This window comes from Rhagoletis pomonella, unplaced genomic scaffold (genome assembly GCF_013731165.1).
Source record: "Rhagoletis pomonella isolate Grant_MI unplaced genomic scaffold, Rhpom_1.0 Rhpom_scaffold_00004, whole genome shotgun sequence".
In the NCBI taxonomy this organism is placed as follows: domain Eukaryota; kingdom Metazoa; phylum Arthropoda; class Insecta; order Diptera; family Tephritidae; genus Rhagoletis; species Rhagoletis pomonella.
Genome location: NW_023458558.1, coordinates 7,278,548 through 7,290,578, shown reverse-complemented (window position 1 = coordinate 7,290,578; position 12,031 = coordinate 7,278,548). Strand labels below are relative to the sequence as shown.

Here is a 12,031-nt window from a genome sequence, read left to right as displayed (position 1 = left end):
AAAAAAAATAAAAATATGCTGGCATATTTATTACTATCTACGCATATATGTTCATCTACTCTTCAAAATTGGAAAAATTAGTTTGTGGGGGTCTCCATTCGCAGGACTTGCCCCCGATTTGCGATCGTCTCAAGAAAACTGACCATTATGCCTCAGCCATAACAAACGGTATATGGATTAACCGAGAGAATGTGGAGCCTGAAGCTCTTTATGGCGAGACTTAGCAAGAAACGGTCCTTAAGCTAAACCAATCAGAAGTAGGAATTCTTCCTTGCGCCAATCTGTTTCTGCAAAATGTCCCAACCACGGCGTATACCAAAATGGTTTTGCTGCAGAAGTGGCCGGTATAAAAAAGAGGAGGCATCGTTTAATCATCTCCTATGTCAAGGATTTCCAGATAAGGCGAGTCAAGCACTTGGGAACTCGTTTTTTGAGCATTTTATCATTTTGACACTTCAGAATAACCCCGGTTAGAAAAATAAGCCTCCTTTGGCGCTCATAGAAGGCACTGAAAATGGGTAAATATGTATGCCTCGCAGTGGAAGTTTAAGTCCTTCAAACACGCCCTTTTAACATACTCTTTGGAGCGTGAATGGTTAAATTTTTCAAAAAATTTATCAGAAATTGAGATATGCATTTTTAAAATGTCGGCAGAATTAAAGAACCATTCACAAGTACAAACTTTTACAAAATGAAATTTGTTCGCGCAGATTGCACGTTTATTTGGCGCGTTTTATTAAAAAAAAAAAAAAACCAAAAAACATCCACCTACCAAACTGCAATTAAAGTTATGTACAGCCAACAATTTTCAATGCGGATTTATGCGATAAGTTGCTTTTCCCACACTCCGACAGTAGGTGAAAACGAAAACCAGTCAGCAGCAGCGCCAGTAACTAAGCAGCGAAAATCGAAGAATCTGTGTAACCGTTGCGGGCGAATGCAATCAAGAGGCACACAACAAACTACTGCACTCCAAAGTAGTTAATCCGTGACAAGAAAACTTTCACTGCCACTTGTGAGCGCTGCAATTGCAATTGCAACAAATCAGCGCCCAGCAATAAAAAAATGGGAGAGAAGCAGAAATCAAAATACCTAGCATTAATAGCACCGAAATCAAACTGGAAAAAGATAAACATCCAGAGGAGTAATGAATAGCACCGCCTGCATTGTTGCAATGGTAACTACAGCCAAGAAAAAGTGATGTCCAAAGATCCGGAATGAGTGCCGCTTCATTCATACCATTGAAATGAAAAGGCAATTCGAAACGAAACGACGAGACTGAGCGACGTGAATGGAGCTCAACCGCAACAATTGACATATTGCCAGCCAGTTGAATTGAGAGTAATTGCGAGCGCAATGCAATATGTGGTGTGGTGTGGTTAAGTGCGCGAGGTGCCAGCGGCGGCGGCAGTGGAGAAAACTAAGGCGAGTCTTTAAGTGAGGCAGCGTGCGAAAGTGAAATCGCGATCGCCCGCAGCGCTCACCTTCCTCCCGAGTAACAGACTTAACGGGGCCGGTCAGTAATCACAATCGCCCCTCACCATCACTCTCAGCCCATAAACTGTTGGCCAACAGGCTTTTCTTTGGGACGGCTGCTAAAGCGCGCGGTGAGTTTGCGCAAAAACGTGAGGCGGCGCGCGAAAGCCCAAATGAAAGTGACACTCAAAAGCGGGCAATGACCTTCCATCCGGCTGCTATGCAGGAACTGTACGGTCGAAAAAACGAAAAATAATTAACGCACACACAATCATACTTTGATATATGTACATACATAGTTTGTGGCGAAAAGTAACGGGCTAATAGGCGGTTGCAGTCGAACGTTTAACACGTGATTAAATGCCACTCCGCTCAACGTTTGTGTTAATGGCGACAAACGGTGCAGGTAAACGGTAAGCGGCAGCGGCGATTAATTGCGAACCGCCCATTGCAATTGCAAATCACAGAGCTACTCGGAAATACCGGTGCGCCAATTAGCCACCTTAGAGGTAATTAATAAAAACCATAATTTTAATGCCCTGACACAGAGTGTAACAGGTAAGAGAAGCACATACAGCCAAATCCCATCTCAGTGTGGCGGGTCGTGGGCGGCAGGCGGCGACAGCGGTGACGGCGGTGACGGCGTTGGTCAAATATGAATAATTTATTTACTAACAAATTAACTGCATAATTCTAATATAAAATAATGGGCTAATTAATTGAGACGCTGCAGTTGGCACAGCGATTGCAATGTGGTTTGTGGAGCAATTGTTGCCAGCGCCAGCTACTATGTAAGCGGTAATGAAATCGAAAGTGGCATCTGAATTAGCGGTTCGCATAAAGCGTTAGTGATCGAACGGACGACGTTCGTTGGTGGGATGTCTGGCGCGTCTGTTGACAGTTCTCGGTGTGGTTGGTTTTTTCTTATTTCCTTATAAGGTGGGTAGGGCGGCGCATTGACGTAATATCGGCAATAAAATGTATATCAAGCAAGCGTTCGTCGATATGCAAACGTTTCAAGTGGCGCGCTTAACAGTGATCAACTCGGACAGACAGTGGTGTCGCGTGGTAAGCGCAGACAACCGCTATTTATAGCAAAAACTAAAAAGCGCACCATTTGAATGCAACAAAATAAAAAACATTTACACCGGCGCTCTCAGTTCCTCAATACAACCAGTGATATCTAAGGCGAAGCCGGCGGCGTGCGACAGCGCTCCTTAAATGCTTCAATTCATGACCTTCCGCATTTGTTGAGGCTGGCGCGCCATTTAAATAAGACAACTTAGTAAAAGATCCGGACAGACATACCGAATGGCGATTAATTACAAATTGAGTGCTCGCGTGACACACAAGCCAATGAGATGTTGGTAAGCATAACCAGTTGGAGTGGATATGAACATTGCTGGCACGATAATTAGTAGGTTTTCAGACAGTGGCAGCCATTTTGAAGGCTCTGGATCTGCAAAAGACCCAAACTAAGAGGATATCCCCCTCTGCGAGGCGCACAATCTCCAGAAACAGTGAGGACAAGGGTCTGGAGAGAGTAGCATATTCCACCAAGGTCCTCATTCTGTCTTCCACATATGTGGAAAAATGAGAGAGTGGTTCCACTACTTAAGTCGGGGCAATCAGCCAACAAAGGTGGAGTCTTACCGGCCGAAAACTCACCTTTCCCCAGCTCAGTCTGTCATTCCTTGCTACAAGAAGAAGTTTAGGCTTCCTTTCCCCCACACGGACTCAAAAGGTGGTCGACGAATTATCTGAGTGGTCGACATTCGCCAGTAATCTTTAGAGACAAAACTAGCTAACCAAGGGGTTACCACAGGGTGGTGTTCTATCCCCGCCATTATTTAATTACTATATATCAAAGCCTACTCAACCCCCAGAAGGAGTCTCTATTGTCTCTTATGCTGACGACTGCTCTGGGAATGGAATTGATGACTTGTGCTCGAAAGTAAACGGCTATCTTTCCGAGCTTTCGCGCTTCTTCACAGAAAGGAACCTAACCTTCTCCCTACAAAGCCCTCGGCAACCTTATTGACTACCTGGACGAAGGAGGTCAGACTGCAGCTGTGTATTCACGTCGATGGCGAACCAAATCCGACGGTGAATAACCCAAAAATCCTGGGAGCTACCTTCGACAGTCTGCCCTCCTTCTCGGCGCATACAACCGCACAATGCTCTGCAAGCAGTTCCTGGTAGGGAACAGAACTTCGTCTGCCTCGGGAGACTCGGACCACAATAGCCTAACTGCGCTCTGGTTACCGCAAAAGGTTGAACTCAGACCTGAGCAGAATAAACGAAGATGTTCTAAACGAATGCCCGGCATGCGGAGAGAGAGAGACGCCCCATGACTCACAGCAACTCTTCGCATGCCCACTGAACCCCACCCTACTGACGCCCCTGTCCCTATGGACAGACTCCATCGAGGCTGCACGCTCCCTGGGGCTACCGCTAGTAGAGCTTGACTACAACCATTGAGGGACTTACCAATTTTATAAATTTTTTGTTAAGGAATTGCTTGCACATGACTAAAGGCACCTCTTCACATGCACCCCGAAACCCCATCCAACTAACGCCCCTGTCCCTATGGACAGCACCTGTGGAAGTTGCGCACTTCCTGGAACTCCCCTTAGCTGAACCAGACGACAACGCAGATGAATGAGCCGACTCAGGCGGGGTTTAGTAGCCGCTACAACAACAACTTAATTCCCTTGGTAGCAAATCAATATTCAATTAGCATTGGGAACAGAGGGTAATGAGACGGTGGACAGTCTCGCAAGATAGGCGGGACAGCCATCCAATTGGCCCGGAGCCATTTCTGGGAGTAGACCCCAATAGTCTTAAGGAAGGGCTCAGGAAGGAGAGGAATGCAGTAAGGGATTTAAGCTAACCTGGCTCAGTAGGACTGCACCAGGCAAAGAGTCTACTGGGATGGTACATCAATAAGATATTCCTAAACTTGATTAACCTCCCGAAAGGAGAAACTTAGAATACTGACAGGTAACCTTACAGGACACTGCATAGTAACAGGGCATCTCTATAAGCTGGGAATATGGTCAAGCGATCTATGTCGGCTCTGCGACTCGACCAGAGACACACCACTATATATTTTTATCGAGTGATGCCATCTGCAGAAGGCGTGAGGAAAGTATAGGCTGGATGTGGCCATAACTTAAGCACATTCACTCCCTACCTCTTGTTGTTGTTGTTGTAGCAGCATACAAATTCCCCTAAGAGTTTTTGGGGAGTGATGCTGGAGTGACCGTCCTTGGCCAGAAACAATGCACATACATAAATCTGAGTCTTTCTGGTTACGTAAACCCGACTGTCATGGGAACGTTCACTTCCTACCTCTGACGGCGGTGCTGCTATTCTTGAGCGGTGTAGGCTTCGACGGAGTATTGTGAAGAGGAGATCACTAGGTCGCGGTGCATACCTCATTTTAATATATATCTACATATATATCTCTCTCAGGCTCAGAAGCCTCATACCTTACATAAAAATACTGAGGTATGTAAGTACATCTTTTATGCAAGCTAATGTAATATGCGGTGGGGTGCGATAAAGCCATGCGAGATAACGCCATATGGCCTTATCACTCAATTCAAAGAGAGATAAAGCCATATTCGCGCCAAAATTTCTGTATGGCTTTATTTCCAATTTCAAAGAGCGATAAGGCCATATGGCGTTATCTCGTATGGCTTTATCTCTCATGTGATTTTCCCTTTTACGGAATATTTTCTGCTCTATATGCATTCAAGAAGGTGTAAGCATTCTGTAAAAGGGAAAAATCGGTGACATGTCATAGTCCCAACTGGCAAAATCCCAAGTAAAAAAATTGGGATTATGACACTCCCCTTGCAGTGTCATAATCCCAATTTTTTTACTTGGGACTATGACACGCAGGCTGGGTGTCATAATCCCAAATAAAAATTAGACAAAATCCCAAGTTAAAAAAAGTAACAAATTTTTTTTTGCACATTTTGTAAAAGGGAAACCAGCTCAAAGGTGTCAAAATCCCAATTGGGAGTATGACACTCCCTCTGCAGTGTCATATTCCCAAGTAAAAAAATTGGGATTATGACACTCCCCTGCAGTGAGAGATAAGGCCATATGGCTTTAACTCACAATTGACAAAAAAAAATATGGCATTATCTCTCAATACGAAGCGTGATAATGCCATATGGCTTTACCTCGCAATTGGATGGGAGATAGAGCCACATGGCGTTATCTCGCATGGCTTTATCGCACCCCACCGTAATATGCACTGACTAACGCCGGCGCCAATCGCCAGTTGTCTCTCAAAAGCACTCGTAATAATTTAGCTCGGTAGATTATGAATATCCGCATAATTTACTTTCGATCCTTGGCATGCCGTCTCGCAACTAATGCCCATAATTAGGCAATTGCAGACACCTCAATGATTGACATATTTTGAGCGCTTTACATATACTTGCACTAATCTAAATTATCACCACTACTTCTACATATGTACCTCCCTAGTCATTCCGGATGCGATATATGAATATTCTTATATAATAAACATATGTGTGTACCTAAACATGTATGCATTTTTGCATTGAGTGCCTTTTAATTTTTATTGGAGCAGCAATTGCCCACAATTTTTTTAATAAACACAATTTTTGTTTCGTTTTTATTGCCATGTACTGCTAATCACATTCCCGCCGCTAAGCTACTGCCTTTCAACGTCTACTCCCATTCATGAATGCCTTCATTCATACATTCGTTCAGTGGAATACGAGCGATTTATTGTTTTTCCTGTTCGTGTGGGCGTTGTGTCGCACACTTCAGCGAATAAAAATTAATTGAGAAAACGTTGTGAAGGGATTTTTGCAAATTAATATTCATTTGTATTTGCACATAAGCGACCGCAAGTAAGGGAAGTAAAAGCGGAAATTGCAATTTCTTGTTGTTGTCAGAGATAGAAAATACCGAAGCAAATACAAATAATTTATGTATGAAAGTAAATAAAAGTAGTGTTGAAAATAAACTACTACATAAATAAATGGCAAAAAATATGAAAATTATACCTCGAAAGATGTTGAGAAAGAGTTGGTTTAGTGATTGCAAGAAATCATTGCATACATTTAGGCATTGCACAAGAGGTTTTAACATAACTTTTTGTTGGCGCATTTCAAATTTTTATGTACATACATACATAAACTTAATTTAATTCAATTTACAACATTTCAATAAACAGACAACTATCTTTTCAGTAGTTGGAGGGCTCCTTTTCATCTTCTTGGCACTCAGAGGAACTGCAAATTAAGCTATTTTTTGAAAATTGCACAAAAAACAAAATAAATAAGTAGGTACTTACTCGATTTTTCTTGCAATAAGACAGACATTCTCCAGCGTCACATTTCGATCTACATAATACTTTAACGTCGCTTTAAAGCCATGGCTTCTTAAATATTGCAATCGACCATAGTCAAGAATACGTTTGCACATGTCACCAACGCGTTCCCGCTCAGCCAAACTCAGTCGCTGTTTGGAGTTAGCTTCAGCCACCTCTTCAGGCTTTTGTGATTGTTCCTCTAATGCGCGTCTTCGTTCTCGACTCATACCTGTTCCACAGATTGCCCAACTTGCCATTTTGGTGATCACAGCAAACTCTCGACTCGTCAGCCCGTGCTCTTGAAAAAAACTTTTACCTACGTACACTTGCCAATCGCAGCGGTGGTGACAACACAGTGCTATAAGTACATATTCAGTGCCAGGAGATTTACTATCTTCATCAATACATCTAGGTTGCGTTATACAGCGCAACGTCAAGTCTGTAGCCGCACCACATAAATGCTTCGAAACGGCTACGCAGCGTCGTGTGCTCCGCAACTCTTTCAGGCCACTCATGCGAAAGTCAGCAATATCTGCACGAATGCGGTGCACTAGCGACCGATCTTCGATTTTATTATCTTTTTTGTGACGCAACGACATGCGGTCAACAAGCACTACCTGAGAAGCGGGTAGTGACTCCAGCAAATGTGCTAAATAGTAAGCAAGCTGACCTTTACCTGCACCAAATTCTACATAGCTTGTGCTTGCTTGTATTTGCTTTTCACTGTCCAATATACCTAGGAGAGCGGATGCCTGTAGCAAGTGCTTTCTCGTCTCGGGGCCATAATCCGAATTTGCCAATTCCGTTTCTAGTAACTTGTGCTGGTGATGTATCGATTCAATGGTGTTTTCCACGAATTTTGCATATAACGCTTTTGTAGTTGATACTATTTTATAGAATTCTTCATCAGGTAAATCATGTATCCTTAATTTGCTGTAGTCAGTAGATACCACATCGGTGATGCCCAAATTTATGCCCTTTTCTATATATGCTGGAGCATCGCCTTTGTCTCGTGCGTTACAAATTTGCAGATGTTTTTGTAGTTTTTTCTTAAAAACTGTATGTTTTGCATCCAAGGGACAAGGGATGCGGACGTTATCATCGGCCTCGGTTGCGAGTTGGGATGACTCCGAAAAAACGGAAGGCTGGTGCTCTCCGCAATACCTTTGCCCAGCCTTGACTGTCATTTTGCAGTAACGTTTCTTGCGCTGCACCCAATGCGCACAATTTGGATTATTTTCACCAGCATTTTCACTTATTTTTGGCTTTTTCGCCTCAACTTCGGAACCCATTGGTTTATTTATTTATGATTTTCCTTTTGTTTTGGGAATTAAACGTGTCACAAAACAGCTGTGCCTACAGGGTGATCATGAAGTGTTAGAAAAAGAAGAACGTAAATCAATAAGACGGGACATCTTGAACGTAGCATCGCCAAAGAACGTAAACCTATAAAAGGAGAAAACGTTACCAAAAAAAGTAAGTCCAAAGCAAAGAAGGTTAATTTAATAGATTTACGTTCTTTGTTGCAAACCTTCCAGACTCACTCGCCACACTTCAACGAGTTGTCTCTTCTTATAGATTTAGGTTCTTTGCTGCAGGGTTCCTTTGGGGAAACTTTCCATTATGGCCGTTCGTTAAAGGTGCGGTGTGCGAAGGGGGAGTGGGCGTGGCACCTCCAACCGACCTTTTTGGAGAGGGCATCAACCGCCATTGTCAAAAATGCAACCACCTAGGCCCACTATGGTTCCCTACAGACCCCTTAGAAAAATGGGCAAAAATCGCAATTTTACTTGCGTCCACAGTATTTTTGCGTAGAATTTCTTTCTGCGTAGGCGGCCTTCGGCCGCGCTTAGGGATTATAACCCTTACTACGTAGAATTCTCCTTTCTGTGTGACCTTGGGAAAGAATAAGGTAACTAGAATTCCTTTTCTGTGTGGTAAACCTGGGGCTGCCGCCCCAGTGATGTCTATTTTGGTTACTGGGTGTTTTATAAAAGTGTCTTGTATATAAAAATGTATTGTGCAAATCAATATTTAACATTTTTGATGCGAATAAACGCAAATGAAAATTGTGATTTTTGGCAATTTTTCTAAGGGGTCCCTACGGAACTATATAGGACCTATGTGGTCGGGGGTTGCATTTGTGTCAATGGCGGTTCATTCCCTCTCCAAAAAGGTGGCTTAGAGGTGCCACGCCCACTTACCTTTCGCCCACCGCCCCTTTAGCCAACGGCCATAAAGGAAAGCCAACCCGTTCCTTTTCTTTTGAACGTGTGTGTGTTGTCCCTTCTTCTAGATTTACGTTCTTTGGTTTAACTTGCCTTTGGTTGGCTTGGCAGCACTGTATCAACCTTTGGACCTGTCACTTGTTGCAGGGAGCGTTATCTTTTTTGTTCATTTTGTAAACTTTATTAAATCAATTTATTTTTTTGAGTGCCTATATTAAAAATTTGTTTATATCAACTAAAATATGGCTCGTGTACTCGTTGGTGTTAAACGTGTGATCGATTATGCCGTTAAGGTACGATATACGAGAAATATTCGCTTTTTTTGTTGCACTTATCTACGAATTTGTAGCCTTTTGCATAATCAACAGCGCAGCACCCGCTTTGAGATTTATCTGCTCCCTGCTGCGACTTTTATGACCTTTATACATATATTCTAATACGATGTTTTCTAGGTACGTGTTAAACCTGATAAGACTGGTGTGGTTACTGAAGGTGTTAAGCACTCAATGAACCCTTTCGATGAAATCGCTGTCGAAGAGGCCATCAAACTGAAGGAAAAGAAGATCGCCGCTGAAGTCATAGCGGTCTCAGTTGGCCCAACACAATCTCAGGAAGTGATACGTACTGCGCTGGCGATGGGGGCTGATCGTGGCGTACATGTTGAAGTGTCTGGCAAGGAATACGATTTACTGCAACCCATTCATGTCTCAAAGATTTTAGCGAAATTGGCATTAGACGAGAAAGCCGATTTGGTAATTCTTGGCAAGCAGGCCATTGATGATGATAGTAACCAGACAGCACAAATGACCGCTGCCGTCTTAGATTGGCCGCAGGGTACTTTCTGTAATAAAGTAGAAAAGACAGATGGTGGCTTGACTATCACACGTGAAATCGATGGTGGTCTAGAGACTATTAAAACTAAGATCCCAGCAGTGCTGAGCGCCGATTTGCGCCTGAATACACCACGTTATGCAACGTTGCCAAATATCATGAAGTCAAAGAAGAAGCCATTAAAGAAAACCACGCCAAAGGATTTGGGAGTCGATACAACACCACGCATCGAGATTGTTTCTGTTGAGGAGCCGCCTGTGCGCCAGTCTGGTGCTTTGGTACCTGATGTAGACGCACTCGTCGCCAAACTGAAAGAAGGCGGCCACATCTAAACACAGATGTTGTTAAATGATATAACAGCAGGTTTAAAGTGCATTTATAAAATATATTTTTCTGATTTTAATTTTTTTTTTATTCCCGAAATTCTTAGATAAATTAATGAAATTTTAAAACCTCTAAAGCAATCTTTATGTTTCCGAATTCGTGTGTAGTCTATTGGAAGTAGATAATAAATATTTACGTTTAATCCCATAACGAATTGGAGCAGCTAACTAGGCGTTTTATTTGAAAGAGCATGTGGTGTCGTCAGTAGAATACATACTTATTAATTACAGCTCAAATGTGTGGTAGCGAAATCGCTTGAAATGAGATTGCTGTGTAAACTTGGTGACCGCACACTATTGCATTTAAGTCATTGTCATCCAATTATGTGAGAAACTACAGAATGCTGTATCGTTCCCATAAACGGAAATATCTCGAGGTTATTTTGCAAAGCATTTAAGGAATTTTCTGCTCTAAAAAAGATCACAACATTTTTTCGTGCGAATTATTTTATTTATGTATATTGGAGCTTACAAACATGGCAGTCTATCTTATGTCTATATGCATGATTTTGCGACAAAAAGATTACATACTATGTATAGTAGAACATTTAAAATTTGAATAAAATGTATATGCAAGTCAAACGTGTATAAAAGCATATAAAAATTCTTAATATGTACTTGGAAAGTGGCTTATTTCGTTGGATATCTAATTCGTTTGGAATGTCGCCCAAATGATTAGTTCAGGGACCGCTACGTTCACTAGAAATTACATGCGTATATAAACGCAAATACATGCATATGTATTTATTTTCTTAAATGTTGAGATACTGTTTATTAAAAAAATACCAAAAGTTCGTCGTCAAAATCTGTTTTTATAAAATGAGTAAAATTTTAATCTTAGATGAGAAAATAATTGTTTGAACTAAAATCTGAAGCTTTGTCAACGCTTCCAAAATATTCACCATGGATGGTTTTACTTTTCAGTAAACTATTGGACTTATCGCAGTGCCGTTTTATCACTAAAACGCAAAATTCGTGTCAGCATTGTAGTAATGCATGGAATCTGTTTTTGTTGATGCATTTCAGGATTGTCCGGAGTGCAAGACTCGAAGTCAACTGCAACTCGTTGGCACACGAATGTTAGCAGTGTGAGTATATCTAAGCGTTTACCATTCGCTGCCAATTCGGCACAGAGAGATTGCATAAACCAAGAGCCTCGTGTAGTATTGCGCCATGAATAGAATCCCGGTATAGTAGAATAGGCAATCAAAAAATCAGCGTGCAAAGGGATTTTATAACTCATTGATGATTCGCCGTCAGTTTCGGTACGACCAGCTCGCTTCATTGTTACACCTGGATCGAGGCGATCACCTTGGCAAGCTTGTATGAAGAACAGCTTAGGCTTTCCTCCCAAACTTGGGCAATGCTGCGGTGTAAAGTAAGCCCATATTTGATCCAATTTGTATTGCACATCCTTCGCATAAATATAACCAAGTTCCCCATGTGAGAGTATAGCAATCAAAATGCAATCGTTGTCCTTGTGGTCTTGCTGCCCCGCCCATTCTACATGTTGTTTTAATTGCTTTAAGTTGCAATCTTTAAATACTTTCACATCAAAATCCAGTTGTTTAAGTACACGGGCCAAATTATCACAGTCGACATTGGTGCCTGCGCGTGACTTCAACGTGGGGACCTCAAAGTTTTCATGATTGAAAATCAATGCCATTCCTCGATTCTTGTGGCGCATATTATATTCGGCCGCATGTCGATCGGTAACCATGCGTGCTGTGTAACTGTGATAACTGCTGCCA

General features: G+C 42.2%; 3 protein-coding genes and 1 long non-coding RNA gene across 5 annotated transcripts in view; 1 reads left to right on the top strand and 3 right to left on the bottom strand.

The window, feature by feature from the left end:
- The window catches only part of LOC118736897, an 11,611-nt gene extending 9,887 nt beyond the window's left edge, over positions 1-1,724 (bottom strand). The window contains exon 1 of the long non-coding RNA XR_004992775.1: positions 773-1,724. This is a non-coding gene — a long non-coding RNA (uncharacterized LOC118736897). The remainder of the gene's footprint in view (positions 1-772) is intronic.
- A 4,922-nt stretch (positions 1,725-6,646) lies between these two features.
- On the bottom strand, positions 6,647-8,284 carry LOC118736893 (tRNA:m(4)X modification enzyme TRM13 homolog). Its single transcript, XM_036467017.1, has 2 exons — positions 6,821-8,284; positions 6,647-6,758 (listed from the first exon to the last, which is right to left on the bottom strand). Exons 1-2 carry the CDS (start codon positions 8,128-8,130, stop codon positions 6,713-6,715), a joined length of 1,356 nt encoding a protein of 451 aa, XP_036322910.1. The 5' UTR covers positions 8,131-8,284; the 3' UTR covers positions 6,647-6,712.
- Positions 8,285-9,114: 830 nt separating this feature from the next.
- LOC118736895 (electron transfer flavoprotein subunit beta) lies at positions 9,115-10,448 on the top strand. Of its 2 annotated transcripts, XM_036467021.1 has the most exons (3): positions 9,115-9,359; positions 9,519-10,260; positions 10,328-10,448. In XM_036467021.1, the coding sequence occupies exons 1-2, from the start codon at positions 9,309-9,311 to the stop codon at positions 10,227-10,229; spliced, it is 762 nt and encodes a 253-aa protein (XP_036322914.1). In that variant the 5' UTR covers positions 9,115-9,308; the 3' UTR covers positions 10,230-10,260; positions 10,328-10,448. The 2 variants fall into 2 exon arrangements, with proteins under 2 accessions (XP_036322914.1, XP_036322913.1); XM_036467020.1 differs by having other exon boundaries at positions 9,519-10,448.
- A 261-nt stretch (positions 10,449-10,709) lies between these two features.
- On the bottom strand, positions 10,710-12,025 carry LOC118736894 (caspase). The gene has a single exon (XM_036467018.1). It carries the CDS (start codon positions 11,998-12,000, stop codon positions 11,218-11,220), a length of 783 nt encoding a protein of 260 aa, XP_036322911.1. The 5' UTR covers positions 12,001-12,025; the 3' UTR covers positions 10,710-11,217.
- Between the last annotated feature and the right edge of the window lie 6 nt (positions 12,026-12,031).